Raw genomic sequence first — 19,418 nt, forward strand, 5'->3', positions numbered from 1 at the left:
GCCTTTGCATTGCTGCAATAGGCCGTCAATGCAAGAAACCAGTCCAAGACGTTCATTCCACACCAGACTCATTCTCTGTGCTCATCCACCAGCTCATTTGTAATTTCCAGGAAGCTGTAGTCTGGTATTCACCTCCTGGGCTCTGAATCACTTGGACCTCAATTAACCCTGCCAGAACCAGGTATTTAGCAACGCACGCTCGAGACAGAACTTGGCAACCAGGCCAGCCAACCTACCATAACAACCACGAATTGTAGCCACGACCTGTTCTGGGAACCTCCAAGTCTTCGAGACCAAATTTTCAATGCCTGATCTGTAAGACGTGTTTGCCTTGGTTCTCCAGCGCCTCCCGTGATGGCAAACTGAGCAAGCTGCGACGGCGATAGCTCTCAAGCTCGGACCCCCTCCGTCCCCAATCCGACGGCGCCCAAGCCATCGCCCCCACCCATACAAGACTTGCCGACTACCGTACCGCCGCGCCAAGTCGCTGTTATTTTGCAACGCAGCGAAACTCGACGCCGCGCGCCGCAACACCATCGATTTCAATCCACTTTTCCATCAGCACAAAAAAAACCTCGGGGTCCTGCTTTCGAACCACCACCAGACCAACCATAACACATGCTTTTCTCGTCGCTATGAACGCGGAAACGCACCGAAATCATGGCTCAGGGTCTGGACGAGCTTGTTGAGTGGCTTGTCGGGGAGGTCTCATTTTACGGCGACGGTGAGTCAAGTGCCCCATGGCGTTGCATGCATCGTTTACACATCGCATACCTTCAAAGCATCCATCGTTCATGTGTGCTCATGGCTTTTTCTGAAATGATGGTCATGTTGCTTGTCGTGTCTTAAACACACGGCGCGCTCATCATATGGTGACCCATTCCCACACATCACCACACGCGCAAATTTCAAAACGAACGCTGACAGTAGATAATAGGATGTCCCGTGTCTGAGCTAACTGCTGCCGTCATAAGATTTCAAGAGAACGATCACGATAGGCGAAAAGATGCATCCAGCGACAATGGCGACCAGCAGCATGGAGAGGTGCCAACCAAGAGCCCGCCGACGGAAGCTCAGCTCAAGCTGGTGCGCCTTGCTTGGAAATGGCTTCTGAGCACTGGCGAAGTCAGCATTGGTCCTGAAGGTGAATGGAACCATCTCACATTCGATGAGATAATGTCTATCCCGGAAGACGCTGGGCAAGCCGTCGCACCACTCAGAGATGAAAAGTCCGAGCTTGCCGCACCCAAGCACAAGAAACTGCCCAAATTCCAACCTCGCATATTCGTCGGGGAGGAGACCATCTGGAAGACACTCACCGGTCACAGCATCGACTACAAGCGCGTGCCCAATCTCGAGTGGAAGTGCCTGGTTGCCATCGGCTCCACAAAAGAGGACGGCATCCTTCAGGGCGATCTCAACAGAGCCACCGGCCAAGACAAGCGCTCCGTCCCTAAAAGGACGGACTTCCTCGCGCAGAAGGGATACATCGCAAAGCGCACCCACATGGTGAGAGGAATGAAGACCAGCAAGCTCTGGCTGACCAAGTTCGCTCCTGCGCTACCAGTGCCGTCCAACCCACTCGGCGGCAAGGACTTGTCTCGGGCCTCGTTAACTCGAGATATGCAACCTGTTGCATGGCATCAGCAGTGGACCGGCAAGGACAAATCAGGCAGGCCGGAGATCCACTACATGGCGCTGGGCCAGACCATAATTGCCATTACCAAAGCCTGGGGCACTCTTCGGATTAGAGACTTGAAGGCGAAGCTTGGTATACTGGGAAAGAAGTGGCAAATGAAGGTCATGTCTAGGTTCCTTCGTCGTTTTCACAAACTGGGCAACGTCACCTATGTCGCTGCTACTTTCGCCGGCGATAAGCATGTGTTCAAAGACTGCGTCAGGTTTGCCAGGGATCCTACGGAATCGGATTGGAGGCTTCTCTTGGCCACCGGCAAGAAGACTTCGCGGTACACGAACCAGGGCAAGGATAAGCAACCAAGAGCCAGATCGAAACCAAAGGGAGGCAAAGGAAGAGGAAAGAAAGCGTCCAATGCTGCTCAACCAGCTGTCAAGGTTCTCAGGAAGAAGCCCAAGCTGAGGCTCGGCGCCACCATGACCGGTTGGGTTCCCGAGAAGCCACTGGCGAACACAGTTGCCGACTTCGTCCTCACAGGAGGCGCGCTCGGCTACTCAACCCCCGAGATCAGCACCGACACTGTCGGCTACGTTTTCCGTCGGCATATGTTTACTCACTTGGTAAATCTGAGCAACGGAGACGTTCAACCTGCCGGCTTACGAGAATACCAAATGAGCAAGGAGTTGGTCAAACTGGGAAACACAAAACAATACATGTTCTCCGTGGAAGGGGCTCGAGGGTTCAAGCCACCCGAAGGACCTGAAGAACAACTCACCATTGACCCGGCTCTACGGCAAGATGGCGATGGCATAGAGCAGCCACCTGCAAACAACAAGATCGAGGATGCTTTTGGATTTGGATCTGTCGACCCCAAAGTCTTCTCCGAAGACGGGTCCTTGTATCTCACGCAATCAAGTCGCATGGAACCCGGAAAACAGATCAAGCCCCGCCGACCTTACGGCAGCCGCAAATCGAAAGTCCATGTGGCTGTCAGTGGTGCTCAAAGCATAGATGCAGCGGAACAATTAGATGCGGAGCAACTGGGCGTTGAGCAGGGCGATGAGGCAGGTACAATGGCTCCGGCGCCACGCCGCAGAAGAGGTCGGCCTCCCAAGGTTAAGTTTCAGCCCACCGGCGATGACGCCGAGGAAACCCCATCCAGTAGACCGTCAAGGAAGCGCAAGGCATCACAGCGTGCATCTTACTTGGAGTCTCTTGACTTGGAAAATGAATATTCCGAGATGGTGGCAGAGGCCCCTTCTATCGACGGACAATCGCGGCCTAAGCGCAGAGCGGCAATGAAGGCACACGTCACCCAGGAGCAGGAGAACGATGTGCCAGAGGATGAGGAAGACGAACCGGATGAAGAAGCCGAAGAGGAGCAGGACCGGAGCAAGCCTGGCGTCTACATTGGCATACCTGGATCGCTCAATCCTCATCCTCATAAGAAGGGGCGGCCGAGAAAGTCTCTTGTTGTAATCTTCAGATCAGACAAGATGAAGGATCCAAACTATCTTCCAGGATGGACAGACTATCCCGAGCCGATCCCACCGTCACACAATTCTGAGGCCAGTCACGCACCACGGAAGATCCCAACTCGGCCACCGCTTTCAGTAGCTGTCGGAGCGACTGGTCTTCATCAGACCGACTCTATCGAGCAAACAGAGCCTCAGGTCCACGATGCCGTAATTATCTCAACTGAGCCCGCAGCAACTTCCTCACAGAATCAGAAATCGACTCAAGAAGCTGCTGAAGGCAACGAAGGCACCATTGTTGTTCAAAGCCTGGGCGGTGCCGATCAAAGCCAAGAAGGCCAGGAGGCCCAACAAGAGCATGCCAATGATGTCGCAGACCACAGCGCCTCCCCGGCGGCCGTCGAGCCATTGTCGGAAGATAAGGCTGCAACGGAGGCGGTTCGTGCTCCTGCGAAGACAGAGCGACAACCTAGGAGGCCCAAGCTTGACAAGTATGTCTGCGAGAAGTGTGGTGGAACCTGGAAAAATGACATCGGCCTCAAATATCACTTGGAGAAGGCCAAGGTCCCCTGCAATCCGTTCTACGCTGAACATCCAGAGCTCATGGTCAAGGTGAAACCTGTCCGTACTAGCCGGTTGGTGGCCAGAACCCCTGAACCTCACGATGAAGGCGCCAGCCCCGGGAGCAGCGTCAAGAGCAGTGTTAGTATCTCGCCTTCGCCTCGAACTCCCAGGTCTGCCCGTGTTCCCAAAAAGAAGAAACCACCTGTTCCTAAATTTGTGGACCAGAGCGATCCTGCGAATCAACGTACCATTCTCAAGCAACGGAGCGCACTCAGAAATAGCCAATTTGGAATCTCAGGAGTGTCAGCTCCCCGCGGGCTCAAAGTTTCAGAAGCTGTTGCGAAGGATGCGATGAACACGACCGAGAGTGCCACACGAGAGGTGATCGCTGCCACCGCAGAGCCAAGTGCAGCTGAGATTGTTGTCAGTGACCATATGGTACCCAAGGACCCGGATGACGCCGAGCTGGACGAGGATCTGCCTTATCTTGCACACATCCGTGCTGAGAAAACAAAGCTGCAGCCGAGGCTGTCAGCCCCGGGCTTCCAAGAAGTTGAACCTGGAAATCGGGAAGGCGAACAGAGCGTTAACGTGGCTCAGGAGGTCCCAGAGGTACAGGCTACAGAGCCAGCGCTGAGTTTGGACCCAACATCGAACCTGGGCCCAGCAGATGCGATTCAGCCATACTCTGAGTCCCCTATCCCAGTGAATGCGACTGCACCGTATGAGCCTTACCCTCTTGGGGTGCTTGAGCAGACAACTCAAGGAGCCGCGTCGACGGTTCCTCATAGATCACCATCTAGTACACAAGTCAGCGCCAGAGCACGGAGAGCCCTACCTGTACAACGCCCAGCTGTCCCGGTCGAAACTAATGTGGCGCCACTACGAGAAGACTGGCAACAAGGCGGAGCTTCCCAGGATCAAATACCGCCATTCCGGCTGCCGCTCACAGACCTCAAGGCCAGAACTGCCAAGGAAGTGCGTTCACACAAGATCGAGGAAATTATCCGGTATCTTCTCGCCAACAATGGCGGAGTTTTCCCGAGTGGCAGAGCATTACTCTACGCTATTTTGAAGATTTATATCAAGGAATGGCCGGATTTGCCCCTGCCAACAACAATGGGTGTTACCAGGGTTGTCAACAGGCTACAAGAACAGCACGAAATCAAAGAAATGTCTTCGGCATACAAATCACCTACTGAGCGCCTTTGGACGACTTTGGTCATGCTTACACTGAGCCACATCGACCCCAACGGCCCGGTGGCAGGCGATCTCAAGAAGAAGATGAAGGCCGCGCAACCTAATGTGTACGTCCCTCCAGCATTTGCTCCTGATGAGAGCGAGAAAGCGCACTTCAAGAAACTGGATATACTTCCTGCCCAACGTGGCAAAGGCCCCGGTAGACGAGACCACAAGCTCGAAGAGGAAATTGTGACTTTCGATGCGCCTTTCTATCTTCAAAAGGGCCTTGCTGGCGTGCGACCGCGTAACCGCCCACGTGCCGTTCAGTCTGAGGATGAAGAATCCAACGCTGGAGATGATGAATCCGAAGCTGCCGAGACAGCTCCTCTACCACGTCGTCGCGGCCGGAAGCGAGCTGCTGAAGGCCAATCGGAGGCACCCGCAGCCAAGAAGACAAGGAGAGGGAGGAAACCGCGCAACAGGATTTCTTTTGATGCAGCTGATGACAATGACTATTCGGTATCATGGTCGATTTTGCCACACCAATATAGCATCGATGAGTCCCACGCGACAAATCCAGGCTTAGGGTCTTTGCCTGCCTCATTCTTCTCGGGAAATGCCAGTGCGCCGACCAGTAGCTACACCGCCCCAAGCAAGGTGCAGTTCCTTGAGCCAAATACCCGTCTGGAAGAGGAAGAAGAGCCAGATGTCGAACCCGAGGATGTCGAAGAGACCCCTACAAACGAATCAGTGAACGAGCACGGAGATTACTTCCTGCACACCGCAGTGGAGGGTTCGTTCGTGCACACGATCGAACTCGAGTCGATAGGAAAGGGAGTCTGGCCGGGTATTCATAACCAATGGTTTGAGGCCAATGACGGGAGCTTCACGATGAAAGGCTGGTTCCCACAGGCTAGAGAGCTTCTGAAGGAACACCTACCCAAGACCATGGAGCAGATGGCATACAAAATTACCAGTCACTGCAAAACCGACAAGTGGGCAGATCCAGCTTACGGCCAATTTGTCACCAGCGTGGACGGCTGCATGTCCTGGGAGCTTTCGGACCAGGGCTATAGGTCCATGTCGGGCACTATCGCTCCAGACTATGTCTTCATCTGTTTCGCACCGAGTCCTGCAGTTTCCAACATGGCGCCGTGCACACTACAATGGCATGATGGCAATAACTGGACTCCCGACTCGATTCCTTACGAGAAGCTGGTGTACGATGAAGAAGAGGCGGCTAAGTCAGCCGAGACTGCCGAACCATACGGGATCATTCCAATCTCTGAGCGAGGCGTACGCCGGGGGCCTGGTAGGCCGCGGAAGTACCCACCCTCTGTGCGTGACGGACCACCCCGAAAATATGTCAGGAAACAGCCGAAGGATGAGAGCGTCCGCGAGCTGAAGCTACAGCGTGAGCTTACCGCCTACCCGAGAGAGCCGAATGAATACTTTCGTCAGAAGGGGCAGGAAGACCCTGAAGTTGACTGGAAGGCCGAGGACACCCGCATTGCTGCATATGTGGCCGTGTCAACGCTCTTGGGCGGTATCAACAAGGCCATGGACTGGGGTATCATGATGAGGATGTTCCCAGATTCGAAGCTGTCAAACCTGCGCAAGTTTTGGGCCACTATCAAGAAGGAGCGGGAAGGGTTCATCCAGAACTTGACTGCCAAGTTTCAGGAAGACTTCGTCGAGGCATACGAAAATGGTGATCTGCCTCCAATCGACTTCAACAAGCCTCTGGAGTACGACTGGCTTCGTCTTATCAAGTGGACGTTGGCCCTCGTTGTGAGAGAGGGGATTGACTTACCGCCAAATATGCCACAATTCGACGAAGAGTTGGAGCTGGTCCCTGTTGAAATGGGTGAGTTTGACTGGCGCGACAGTTACTACCACTGGCAGAGGTCTGTCTTCAACAAATTCCAGGACGCTGCTGCGGAGCCAGCTTCGACGGTTCTGGAGAGGCAGGAAAAGGCAGAAGATGCGGATTCGACAATTGCACGCTCCTGGGTTCGGGCGCTCTGCTGCACGGACTCGGACAAGTACACGCCTCTTAGCATCAAGAAGAAATTCCTCGCGCTCGCCCGAGGTGGTCAACGTACTGAGCAGGAGATTAGCGATCTTCTTGAGCAGACCATACGCGATCTGGAGCACCGACGCATTGCTATCAAGCAGAAATCCCAAGCTCTTGCCACGGGCCGGCCTTACAAGCTCAACGAGCATTTCTTACGCACGTTGGACCGCTTCTCCAACGAAGACAAGTTCACTGTCGCTGCGGCTTTCAAGGTGAAGATGGACAAGGCCTTCCGTAAGGGCAAATCCGTCGAGATCCCCTGGCGCACCGAAGACGGCATGGTCATCGCGGCGTTCAACCTGCAGGCTTATGGGCGGGTGCATATCGAGCCTATGAAGAAGCTTCACGTCCCATTCGGTTTCAAGCCAGGTTTCTACGAGTCGCGCAAGTTTCCCAAGTCCTACTACCGCTTTGATCTGCAGGTGACGCCTACTTCCCGGTACATGTACAATGAGGATATCGAGATCCTGAGGAGGGCAACTGATGACTCCGTCATTCCCGGCGCCAGCGAGGACGGCAAGCTGCCGATGTGGTGTGATTTCTTTGGGGAGCCTGACCGGTCCCGTTGGTTCAAGATGCTGTCAGCGGTACTGTTCGTGCTCGCCACCCGCGGTGCGATGACGGATGAGTTTGCAGCCCAGGCACTGCGACCCTGCATCGAGATATTCGAGGTTGAGATGGTCCGGAAGTGGGCTCTCAAGATGGGCGTAGTTAGGGAGATCACCGAGGGATGCGGTGCTGTCAGCGTTTCTGAGTGGTGGTGGTTAATCTGTGGCCTCCCCGTGACCGAGGCAAGCGAGTCCAAGGCCGATGGTCACGACCAATATTCCTCGTGGCATAAGCGAAGATGGCGGGGACAGTATCGGGTGCACTAATCAATTTGGCCCTGACGGCCCGAGGTCGGAGTGCGTGCAGATCTCACGCCATCTGTGATAGAGGTGTTGCTGGTAAGATGGTCATCAGGAGATCTGCTTTTGGAAAAGCTTGTACCACCATGGCAGCATTGGCTGCAATCAGTCGCGGGCGTTCGTCGAAGACACCGAAGGTCAGAAGACTGGGAGGCATTTGCGGAGGATACCGGTTTCACGGCTTGATGCGAGATCCCTACCGCAACAGGATTCGAGCGTGGCGGTACTGGTCACTGATCCGACCAGCTTTGATAGTGTTGTTTGCATATGTACATTCTGAATTGGATCACTCAGAACGGGTAGCACACTTTGTGTTGGCGGCCTTCTCAGGTTCAATTGACTTTCGTGTCTGAAGCACATTGTATTTGTTTGCTAATACCAATTTATCGAGCTCCTGAAGAGACGCTCCTATCCAAATGTTTCCCAGTTCCTTCCCGATTCCCCTTCATCCCAGTCCTATCTCAGATCTTCGCGGCGATCTTCGAGATAAACCCGCCCTTTCCGGCCCACTGCTCATACACCTCCAACTTGTCCGCCAGATCCCGCATCTTGCGCATGAACTTTGGTCCCAGCACCCCTGAGGGCCCTTCCCTGAGAACCGCCGCGAAGACGTACCGGCCCGTGGGAGACAGGACGCCGTAGAACTGGTGAGGTCCGTCCCCGGGGTGCTAGAGGGTCGCGTGGCCGCCTGCGTCAGCCTCAAGCTGCTCCTATGTCCTTGAGTCTAAGGAAGGGGGGGGGGTTCCCTGGGTATTGTTTACTTACCTCACCGTTGGGCGACCCGAGCAGGGTCAGCTTGTCGTCGACCTCCTCCTGCATCCCGCTGAGCCAGCTGAAGTTTCCGAACTCAAACGGGCACCCCTCTTGCTTGAAACCTAGCTCCAGTGCGAGGCGGAGGTACTTGCCCTCGGCGGGGTTTGGCTTGAGGGAATTGTTAGGCATATTCCAGGGCCTTTAGGGGAAGCAAACGTGGGTCGAACTCCCCCGGGGGAGAAGGGGGCTTGCGTCAATGGCTACTCACAGAGTAGGTTGGCTGCTCAGCGGACGGGTTGGGTGTCTCGTGCGAGCAAGCTATTTCGCCTTCCTTGGTGAAGACGGTGATGATTTCGATTTCCTTGCCCCGCTTCTTCACAAGCCTATATAACCATGTGTCTTAGCGTGATGAAGTTTGTGTCATCAGTGATATTTGCTATGCCTACCGTCTGAGCTTTCCTAATTATTCTTTGTCAGTCCAATATCCAAGCAGAGCTAGAGGTGTAGGGAGGCCGTCCTCGAGTGTTGTCCAGAGCAACACGGCGGAGAAGTGGCGAACACAACTGAAAACATACTTAGGACATGTTTGCTCAGGTGATGGGGTAGCTCTGGGAGGCCCGCGAGGTCTGCCTTTGTCGCAGTTGGGGACGGCATCTCTTGATAGGTTTCGTTCAGAGACGAGTTCTCTGATGCTTCTTCCTCTGGGACATTGGTCGCCGAGTCACTCCATGTCTGCTCCGAGACGTCCATAGAGGGAACATCATCTGGCATCACTGGCACCCTATAAGGGTTGCTTGATAAACGGGCTGATTGGACTTCCGCCATGGGGTTGTTGCGTTGGGTTGTTAGATTTCAGGGGCTTGTAGTATGAGAGCACGTGGATTTACAGAGTCATCAAGGCCGCAGAGGAGGAAATGCCATTTTATATTTCCCAGAATTTACTGTTGGCGGTCTCAGGCCCGCCTTCTTTCCCTCTATCGTTCATGGATTGGTTCAACCCATGTACAAAACAAAAGCGTTGGGGTTTCGACGGGTCGAGGCCGCGATCATATCTGCTGAGAGTTCCTCCATGAGATGCGGCATACCACCGAAGCCAGCCGTATGGCCCGGGCCGGCCGACACATTACACGCGCCGACGCCCAACGGAACTCGTACTTGTGAAACCACAACATGGGCGGGCTTCCGGCCGCTTCGGGGTGTGGCCGGGCAGGTTGGCCGGGCATGCGACCGTGTGGCCAGGCGGCTCAACACAGGTATACGAGTCCGAGTTTCGTGGTCTGAAACATAGTCCTGATCTTCTGGCAACCGCGTCAGCAAAAGAAGTCTAGACGGAAACAAATAAGAAGAAAGCCATATGCAGATCACTCTGGCTCATGTAAGTGGATGACGGCCACTGTGCCTGGGTGAGATACAGTTTGGCGTCACATGAAGCGCAGTTTGGAGGTTGAAGGATCCAGGCGCCAAGAGCGTGTAAAATTGTTTGGCTGCAGTGTTCATGGGTTTCGTTTCTTGAACTCAAAACAGCCGTCGCACAGACTTCTGGCTGTGTGCCTCGTCACACTGTAGCTTTTGTATAACCTGAGCCAAAGTGAGGTGAGGTGGTGTTGCTTGATGAAGCCTCGTGTGCGTTTGTGTAAGGGTGGCTCCCGGTCGGCCAATGAAAAAGATGGATGGCTGCTCGGTCAAGTGAGGCCGGGGTCGAGACAATTGGGACATTGTTCCCAACGAGGGAAGCTTAGTACAGCGCAACAGTGCATGCAGGGCGGATGACCGATTGTTGAGAATTGCGATGCCGGCATGGGTGGTGTGAGGGGGTAGCGAGGGTAGCATTCCGGTAGGTAGGCACGCGTGCCACACGCCCTCCTGGCCGTGTGGGTTGGCGCCACTCGCGTAACAAACCAGCCAGGTTGTAACCGGCTGACTTTGAGGGAAATGCTTCTTTGAGAAATGAAGACAGCAGCACATGGCAAGCACTAGCCGCGTGCCTGTGGTGGCTTTCACACCGCCTATTTGCACACGGGCCCAGGCCTGGCAAGCCCTGGTGAACCTTGATGAGCCGAGCTTCAGCGAGAACAGACGTGTCTGCTTCCTGGCAGGGTCGTTATCAGATCAGGCCCAATCTGAACAGAGTTTGTATCTATTTGCTCTGGCGATCTGGGGCAGAATGCTCACCCGCCTGGGCATGCTGGAAAGTCTAAGAAAGAGTCTGCGGCAGGGCTTCTTCTAGACATCACGAGTAGACTACAGTAGACTACAGCAGCCGCTCTGAGGGTGATAAGCAGTGGTGGATGCAGGCGCCCATCTCCTGCAGCCGCGGCTCGCCGGCTTGCACGAGGTTGGTTGCACCTGGCCGTTGCTCGTTCGCTTCAACGATAAATGCTTGCACAGTAGGCACTTGGCTCGTCCGAGAATACTACTGCTCTGCGCTATTGCCACGAAGGCTCCATTGCTTTGGTCTTGGTCTTGACGAAGATGGAATTGCATCGACGATACAGCCTGGTCATGATTCGAGCGCTTTGGCAAGGCGCAAGGAGGGCCTTGTTCTGACAGCCGCCGGTGAGTCAACAGTTGGAGGAACGTTTCTTCCTGACCTGATGTGTGTCTCAACCTAGACCAAGGCGGTCTAGTCTATTGAATCTTATGCAGGTAATTTTCGCAACATGCACCGTCGACAGCGCCTCTGGACTACCATGCAGCAATGATAATATAATAAACAATAAGACAGCTGGAGACATGGGCAGGAATGGCCAGCCCATGCACCTATCCATTCGCTTGTGGCGTTCTGCGCCAGGAAGAAAGACAGGTGGGGAAACGGCACGAGAAAACGGTTTCCTATCCCCGTGCCCGCGCAAGCCTAGGCTCGGGTACTGTACCGTACCGTACCGTATGTATGGAGGCTGTTGCGCACGTCAGTCACGCGCGGGACTGACATCATGACGCGATCCGTCACGGCGCAGACAGCTTCAGATTACCAATTCTCCGTGTGCTGGGCCAATTCGACAGCCTGATGTGCCTGGTTCCTGTGCGAATCGACCTACCACCCAGATACAGCAGGAGGATCGCATCGTAAATGACGGTGGAAGGTGGAATGTTGCCATTTTAGCAGGGCCTTGGTCTATCTCTGCTGGAGCGTGCAAGGTCCCCGGGCCAGCCTGGGTTTTTATTTGCTCTTGCTGTCTGGCTGCCAGGCTGTACTCCGTACCTACCTAGGTAGTGTATGACTGTCTCGCAGTCTGTGAGCCGACAACACGGGGACAGTGTCCGGACCGATGCAATGCAGCACAGAACAGAAACGATCGCCGTGCACCCCCTGCGCCCCTCCCCTCCCAGCAGAGCTTAGTGTTGCCCCAGATTATGCAACCCAAGGCCCCGCCGATAACGCACTTCACGACATGGTGCACGCATCAGTGACAGACGACATGTGCCAATGCTGTGATAACAAGGTAGCTTGGGTACGTACACCGTCCCTTACGTACCCGTAACCCGTACCCGTTCAGTCCTCACAGCTGCCATGAGCCAGCACTGCACGAGCTAGTGGGCAGGGACAGGGAGCTGGGGTGTCCCGCCATTGAGTCCTGGGTCCCACTCATTCACGCTTCCGCCCGGGATAAGTCTGCTATGTACAAGTCACTTTTCTCCACCGAGTCGCTCTTGTTTGAACTTCTCAACGGCCTCCTTGTCCCGTCCCGCCCGACACTGTAAATTTTTTTCTGCTCTTCCTCCTCCTCCTCCTCACCTCTGCCTCACCACCCTTTCCGCCGCCGACGACGAGGGCCCAAGCTGTACACACCCAGCCCCCGCGCCAGTCTTGAGATCCTCGGCCGCCCAGGCCGCCCTCAACGCTTTTCGCGACGGACGCCACCGCCTCTCCAGCCGTGTATCCTGGCCAGCCTCACAACGACTGGGTCGAGCACATCGTCGCCTTGCCGCAGCTGGACGGCAGCATGGCCGGCTTCGCCAGTTGCTCGTGGCCGATATGGCACGTGGATGACTTCACCCTGTGCTTCCAAAGAGAGTCAGTGCCTTTGCGCCACACGCCCAGCCCGCCATCTTTGTGTTTGGCACACGCACCCTTGCCCGCCGTTGTCCTTGTCTCATTGCTAACCGCAGTCGTATAGCTACCTCAAGGTTCTCCTACCGGCCATTGTGATATCGCTGTCTCTCCTGAACCTACTCTCACAAGGTATAATCCGAGCAGTTAGGATAAGACGAGCAGGCCCAAAGGCATACAAGCCACTATCAAATGGAAACACAAACGGCCACGCTGCTCACCAACACACCGATCTCCCCCCGGAGGATGAACAGACTGACGAGTCTGAGGACGAGGGCCTCGCAATCAACGGTGGCCGGCTTGCTTTGGTCAAGACGACGACGAGGGGCTCAATAGTCCAGGCAGATGCGCCACCTGCACAAAAGCTCTCAGTCATTATCGAGGAACTGGCCATTGCGGCCTTGGTCGTTGTGAACGTCGTTGCTCTCGCTACAGGCGCCTTTGGCGGGATTGCCTCGCTGCCCTCTGTCATCGGGCTTGTCACATGGGTCTACGCTCTTGTTCTCGCAAGCCTTCGCCTCTTTCTCGGAAACACCCAGTGGCGTGTCCCCCATCTCTGGAACCACACGGCGACCATCTACTCGCTCCAATGGCTCTTCACCGTCGCGATATTTCGCTCTGTTCTCATTCGGCCCAGCTCCAGGCTCGCTCAGGTCCTGGTCATTGTGGAATTCGCCCTCACGACCCTCCTTTTTGGAATGGCTATAACCACTAGGAAGGGCAATAAGACCGTGCTGCTAGAGTGGGAAGACGGCATCCAACCGTCACGGGAGCCCCTGGCTTCCATATTTTCCAACTATGCATTTACATGGGTCGACGCCATCACTTGGCAAGGCTACAAGCAAACCATGGAGATTAAGGATGTCTGGAACCTCATGCCCAAAGACAAGGCCGGGGCAGTACTGGCTCACTACCGCCAGGTGAAGAAGACGATGGCCCTTTCGTACCACCTTTTGGCATATTTCAAAGGCCCATTGGTTGCACAGATTTGGTGGGCTATCCTCTCGGGCGTTTTCACTTTCTTGCCGACCATGCTTCTGAAAGCCATTTTGGAATTTGTCGAGCACCCTGGCGAGGCCCCGCTCAGCGTATTGTGGCTCTACGTCATTCTGCTGCCCGTGACAGATCTCGTTCGCTCGGTTGCCGACAACCAGGCTCTGTGGGTTGGCCGCAAGATTTGCATCAATGTGCGAGCTATCTTGGTCGGTGAAATATACGCTAAGGCTCTGCGACGCAAGGCTGCTGCTGGCAACGATGCCGTACTTGGCAAACACAAAGACGACAAGAAAGCTGACGGAAGCAAGGGCTGGCTGGCGAAGCTCAAGCGTACCGTTGGACTCGGAAAGAAGGACGATAAAAAGCAGGCGAACGGCCAGGGCACGCCATCCGCCGGGGAGACCGCCGACGCAAAAAAGGATGTAGCCGACGAACAAGCCAACCTTGGCACAATCATCAACCTCATGTCCGTCGATAGCTTCAAGGTGTCCGAAGTCACCGCATATCTCCACTTCCTTGTCGCCCATGCACCCACGCAACTGGTCGTCGCTATTTTCTTGCTCTACCAAGTAATGGGCTTGAGTGCCATCCCCGGATTCATCGTCATGGCGGCATTGCTTCCTGTCAACATCTACTTCGGCAAGGCGTTCAATAGCAGCCAGAAGTTAATCATGGCAGCCACTGACAAGCGAATCTCTATTACCAACGAGGTTCTTCAGAACATCAGAATCATCAAGTACTTTGCGTGGGAGTACCGCTTCTCCGAGATCGTCGATGAAAAGCGTAAGGCGGAGCTCAAGGCCCTTCGGAAGCGGTACATGGTTTGGGCTGCCGCAGTTGCTGTCTGGAACACGGTCCCTATACTCATCACGTTCTTCTCGTTCTTGTCGTACACACTGATAGAGAAGAAGCCGCTTTACCCATCAATCGCATTTACGGCGATTTCGCTCTTCATGCTTCTACGTTACCCTCTTGATCAGATTGGCGACATGATCGCCCACGTCCAAGAGTCAAAGGTGTCGATTGACCGTATTGAGGAATTCTTGAACGAGGAAGAGACGCAAAAGTTCGAGCAGCTCGGCGAGGATAACCTTGACGAAGAAGGCAACGAGGTCATCGGGTTCAGAGGTGCAACACTCATCTGGGGCAGCAGGGATGCGATCGCTGACGACGGCTCCATGGCCTTCCGCCTGCTGGACTTGGACATCGACTTCAATATTGGCAAGCTAAATGTTATTACTGGACCAACTGGCTCGGGGAAGACGTCGCTACTGATGGGCCTGCTTGGTGAGATGTCACTCATGGAAGGAAAGGTATACCTACCGGGTGGACGAAGCCGTGAAGATGTCCCAGCGGATCCCGAGACCGGCCTAGCTGAGACATGCGCCTACGTTGCTCAAAGCGCCTGGCTCGTCAACGCCGACATCAAAGAGAACATCGTTTTCTCAGCCCCGTTGGACGAGAAGCGATACCGGGAAGTCATCGTCGCCTGCGCGTTGGAGCGTGATTTGGAGATTCTCGACAACGGCGACATGACACTCGTTGGAGAGAAGGGCATCACGCTCTCCGGTGGTCAGAAGCAGCGCATCTCTTTAGCTCGGGCTGTCTACTCGAACTCCAAGCACCTACTTCTGGACGACTGTCTCAGCGCAGTTGATTCTCATACCGCCCAATGGATCTTCAACAACTGCATCAAGGGGCCTCTAATGCGCGAACGAACTTGCATCTTGGTAACTCATAATATTCCTCTGACGGTGCCCCACTCCAGCCACGTCATTGTCATGGACAATGGTCGGGTGTCGTGTCAAGGCGATGCCAACGAGGTCATCGATTCCGGCAAACTGGGCGAGGAGGTACAGAAGGCGAAGGCTGGCTCGGCTTCAGCCTCTGTCTCGAGGATTCCTTCCCGTGTACCCTCTAGTGTTGGGGAGGAGAGTGGAAACACACTTATCGATGGTGCTGGAGAAGGTGACCGACTCTCCAAGTCCAAGTCAGCCGGCACGAAGGGAGAGAGCAAGGATGCCATGGACGAGGCCAAGGCTGTTGGCGCTGTCAAGTGGCCAGTTCTGAAGCTTTACCTATCCTCCATGGGCGGATGGGCTTTCTGGCCGGCAGCTTGCCTCGTCTTCATCCTTCAGCAAATCAGTGGTGTCGCCTCGAACATTTGGATCAAGGAGTGGGCCAACCAGTACCTTGAAGACAAGACCGCCTCAAATGTCCAGTTGACTGCGACCTCTCAGAACTACCACACTGCACTCGTGCCTTCGGCGTACTTGGGCTCCATTCCAAAGTACAGCCAGCTCCAGTCGTGGCTGCAAAGTGCCGGGAATGATACAGCTCTCACGACCGCTAACCCGCACGGCGTTAATGTCACTTACTATCTCCTCATTCTTGCAGTAATCGGCTTGATCGGGGCGATATGCGCCTTGGTCAGAGATCTGTGGATTTTCCTTGGCTCCCTGACGGCGTCATGGGGACTCCATAACCGCCTCATGAGTTCGGTAACCAAGGCCCAGTTCAAGTTCTTTGACGTGACACCACTCGGCCAGATTATGAACCGTTTCAGCAAGGACATGGAGGGTATCGACCAGGAGGTTGCACCTGTCGCTATCGGAGTCATGACGTGTGCATTGGGCATCCTCGTTACTGTTGTGTTGATTGCCAGTGTGACACCCGGATTTCTTGTGGCTGGCGTTTTCATCACTGCTGCCTATGTCTTCTTGGGCAAGTTCTATCTCGCGTCATCGCGAGACCTGAAGCGACTCGAGTCTGTCCAGCGCAGCCCGTTGTTCCAGCAGTTTGGAGAGACCTTGAGCGGAGTCACGACTATTCGAGCATACGGCGACGAGCGTCGTTTCGTCCGTGAGAACTTGCAAAAGATTAACGCACAGCTGCGTCCATTCATCTACCTATGGGCCGCTAACAGATGGCTTGCGTTCCGAACTGACGTTCTTGGAGACCTGGTCTCGTTCTTCGCCGGAGTTTTTGTGATCCTCAGCCTGGACACAGTACAATCTGGCTCTGCCGGTCTGTCTTTGTCCTACGCCATCGGCTTTGCAGATAACATTCTCTGGCTCGTGCGTCTGTACGCTATGAACGAGCAGAACATGAACTCGGTGGAGCGTATCAAGGAGTACTTGGAAGTCGAACAAGAGGCGCCCGCCATTGTGGAGAAAAACCGACCACCAGAGAACTGGCCTGCCAAGGGCTCTGTCGAGTTCATCAATTACACCACAAGGTATCGCGCAGATCTCGACCCGGTGTTGAATGGGTTAAGCTTCAATATTGGCGCCCGGGAAAAGGTTGGCATTGTGGGTCGAACTGGAGCTGGAAAAAGTTCTTTGGCTTTGGCATTGTTCCGCGCTCTTGAGGCCGAAGAAGGCAAGATCCTCATCGACGACATCGACATTGGGTTGATCGGCTTGCGGGACCTGCGCGAGGCAATCACTATTGTGCCCCAGGACCCGACCTTATTCATGGGTACCATCAGGACCAACCTCGATCCCTTCGACATGTACAGCGACGAGGATATTTACGCCGCCCTTCGCCGCGTGCAACTCATCGGGCCGGATGAGAAAATCCCCAGCCGTCCCGGGTCTTCGGGCCCTGTACCCCCAACACCAACCATAGCCGCGGAAGCCATCGCAGAGTCGTCAGCCAGCACCAGGTCCGCGCCTGTCGTCACGAACAAGAACGTCTTCCTCGACCTCAGCTCCCCAGTCACCGAGTCCGGCTCCAACCTGTCTCAAGGCCAGCGACAGCTCCTCTGCTTGGCACGGGCCATGCTCAAATCACCAACAGTCCTGCTCATGGACGAGGCGACGGCCTCGATAGACTATGCTACAGACGCCAAGATCCAAGGCACGATCCGTGAACTGGAAAGCAGCACAATTATCACGATTGCGCACAGGTTACAAACCATTGTTGACTATGACAAGGTCCTCGTGCTAGACAAGGGCTCCATCATCGAGTACGACCACCCGTGGAACTTGATGCAGAAAAGGGACGGGCAGTTCAGGGGCATGTGTGAGACGAGTGGCGACTGGGACGTCTTGGAGAAGCAGGCTAAGAAGGCTTACAAGGCCAAGCACGAACTCGTCGACACAGAAGTACCATAAGCATTGGAGGCTCCGGCGCGTACGCTGTGAAGCCTGACCACTCACCATACAGGATACGTTGAAGACCACGGCAGATATTGGACGGGTAGAGAGAGTCTCAAGTGGTTCTCTGTACATAAAATGGCTACGCCCTTTCTTTGCCTTGTGTATAGATAAGGGACGGGGACGGACCCCAGCATGGCGCAGCTTCTTTTAATTTAATCATAGAAAAGCATTGTTCACTCGAGATCTCAAAGACGGCCAACACGGCCGCGTAGTCTACGAACCCCGATCGCGTTGGCGTACTCCCCCTGATCGGACTCTCCGATGGATAGGGACAGCCGGCGAGTTCTGCAGCTCGTCTCGTTTTCCACAGGCTGTCGACGGATCGAGCAGTCATTCGGATCAATGAGTGCCAGTGAATTGACTACGGTGTTCTAGAGGTCATGCGTCTCCAAGCAACGGGCCTTGAATAGCAGGACTTGAACAACAGGTCAAGTTCATCTGCCAAGTCTACCTGACCAAATCATAGGTCACGCAGGTAACTCTATTGTTCATATCACAAACACCAAGTTTTGACGTACAGTTTAGTTGTATATATATATATATATTCTGCAGCGTGAATTTACCGCAAGATTTCTATTCAATTAATCATCATGCTGATCAAGCCAGTGTTGGCTAATTGTGGTGGTAATGATGATGATAGATATATTCATTACTTCGACGCCGTTGTGACCCGACACCCCTCTTGCCCTTTGTCGACAGGACAGCGATATGCAGATTCTACCCAGTCCTTTCCCATGCAAGCCCCGTTGTTTTCGGCCGGTGCTGTTGTTCCTGGCCTCCTGAGTTGTTTCCCCCTGAAACGTTTCCTTGCCTTGCCCTGCCCGGGTCCAAGCCGCGAGGGCAAAAGGTCGAAAAAAGATGTTGAGAGAAGAGAAGAGAGCACGATGGCCGAAGCTGAGGGAGCGTGCGCCATGCTGTTGTGAGGTAAGAAAGAAGAAGAAAAGGGTAGGGGCGCGATCCCGCCTGGAGAAGTGCTCAAGAAAATGTAGGTGTGGGGATGGAGGTCGACATGAGGCGTTGCGAAGTGAATCGCAGCGCAGGCCGTGGTCGCAGCGCGACGTGTAGTCTCCCGTCCCTTCTCGCCCTTGAATCTGCACAACCGCTTAGATGCCGCTGCCTGATATTCAACAGAGCCCGTTCCCTTGGGAAGATCCCCTGCCTCTTGTCACTACTCCCCATAGTACTCCCCAGGGCACGCCTGGCCGACCTGAAGAGCAGAGGTACATGACATGGAAACAACCAGTAGTAAGTAGTACATGAGTTGATGATCCAGAAAGCAGATACAGGAAACAACAAAAACTTTTTTCTTTTTTCGGTATCTTGGGTGTCCCTATCTCTATATCATCCCGTTCATTACCACAATCACCTTGCCCTTGAGTCCGGGATGGGGTGGGTGCTGTTTGGGGGGCCCGGATCCCCATTCCTACTGTCCCGCCCACACAAAACGAAGATAGAAACGCCAACGAATGCGAGGTATGATTGATATCCATCCAAAAGCACAGAGAGATCTCATTGAATTTTGTTTTCCCGTCCCGTGAAACTCCGCCCCAATGATGATCCTGACAAAGGAAATTTCTGTTGAATGCAAGTCCCGCCCCGAAAGCCTGATGGAA

At 54.5% G+C, this 19,418-nt stretch overlaps 3 protein-coding genes across 3 annotated transcripts; 2 read left to right on the top strand and 1 right to left on the bottom strand.

Annotated features, from left to right (window-relative positions):
• Nucleotides 1–660: 660 nt before the first annotated feature.
• Nucleotides 661–7,809, top strand: INS49_005112 (uncharacterized protein; the record flags this gene model as incomplete). Its single annotated transcript, XM_043165899.1, has 3 exons — nt 661–724; nt 938–4,419; nt 4,594–7,809. 3 exons carry the CDS (start codon nt 661–663, stop codon nt 7,807–7,809), a joined length of 6,762 nt encoding a protein of 2,253 aa, XP_043017376.1.
• A 494-nt stretch (nt 7,810–8,303) lies between these two features.
• Nucleotides 8,304–9,420, bottom strand: INS49_005113 (uncharacterized protein; the record flags this gene model as incomplete). Its single annotated transcript, XM_043165900.1, has 5 exons — nt 8,304–8,510; nt 8,608–8,763; nt 8,864–8,978; nt 9,042–9,054; nt 9,171–9,420. The coding sequence occupies 5 exons, from the start codon at nt 9,418–9,420 to the stop codon at nt 8,304–8,306; spliced, it is 741 nt and encodes a 246-aa protein (XP_043017377.1).
• A 3,119-nt stretch (nt 9,421–12,539) lies between these two features.
• Nucleotides 12,540–17,760, top strand: INS49_005114 (uncharacterized protein; the record flags this gene model as incomplete). The annotated part of the gene is made up of 2 exons (XM_043165901.1): nt 12,540–12,610; nt 12,714–17,760. The coding sequence occupies 2 exons, from the start codon at nt 12,540–12,542 to the stop codon at nt 17,758–17,760; spliced, it is 5,118 nt and encodes a 1,705-aa protein (XP_043017378.1).
• Nucleotides 17,761–19,418: the final 1,658 nt, after the last annotated feature.

The sequence above is a fragment of the Diaporthe citri genome, assembly GCF_014595645.1.
Source record: "Diaporthe citri strain NFHF-8-4 chromosome Unknown scaffold_15, whole genome shotgun sequence".
NCBI classification, from domain to species: domain Eukaryota; kingdom Fungi; phylum Ascomycota; class Sordariomycetes; order Diaporthales; family Diaporthaceae; genus Diaporthe; species Diaporthe citri.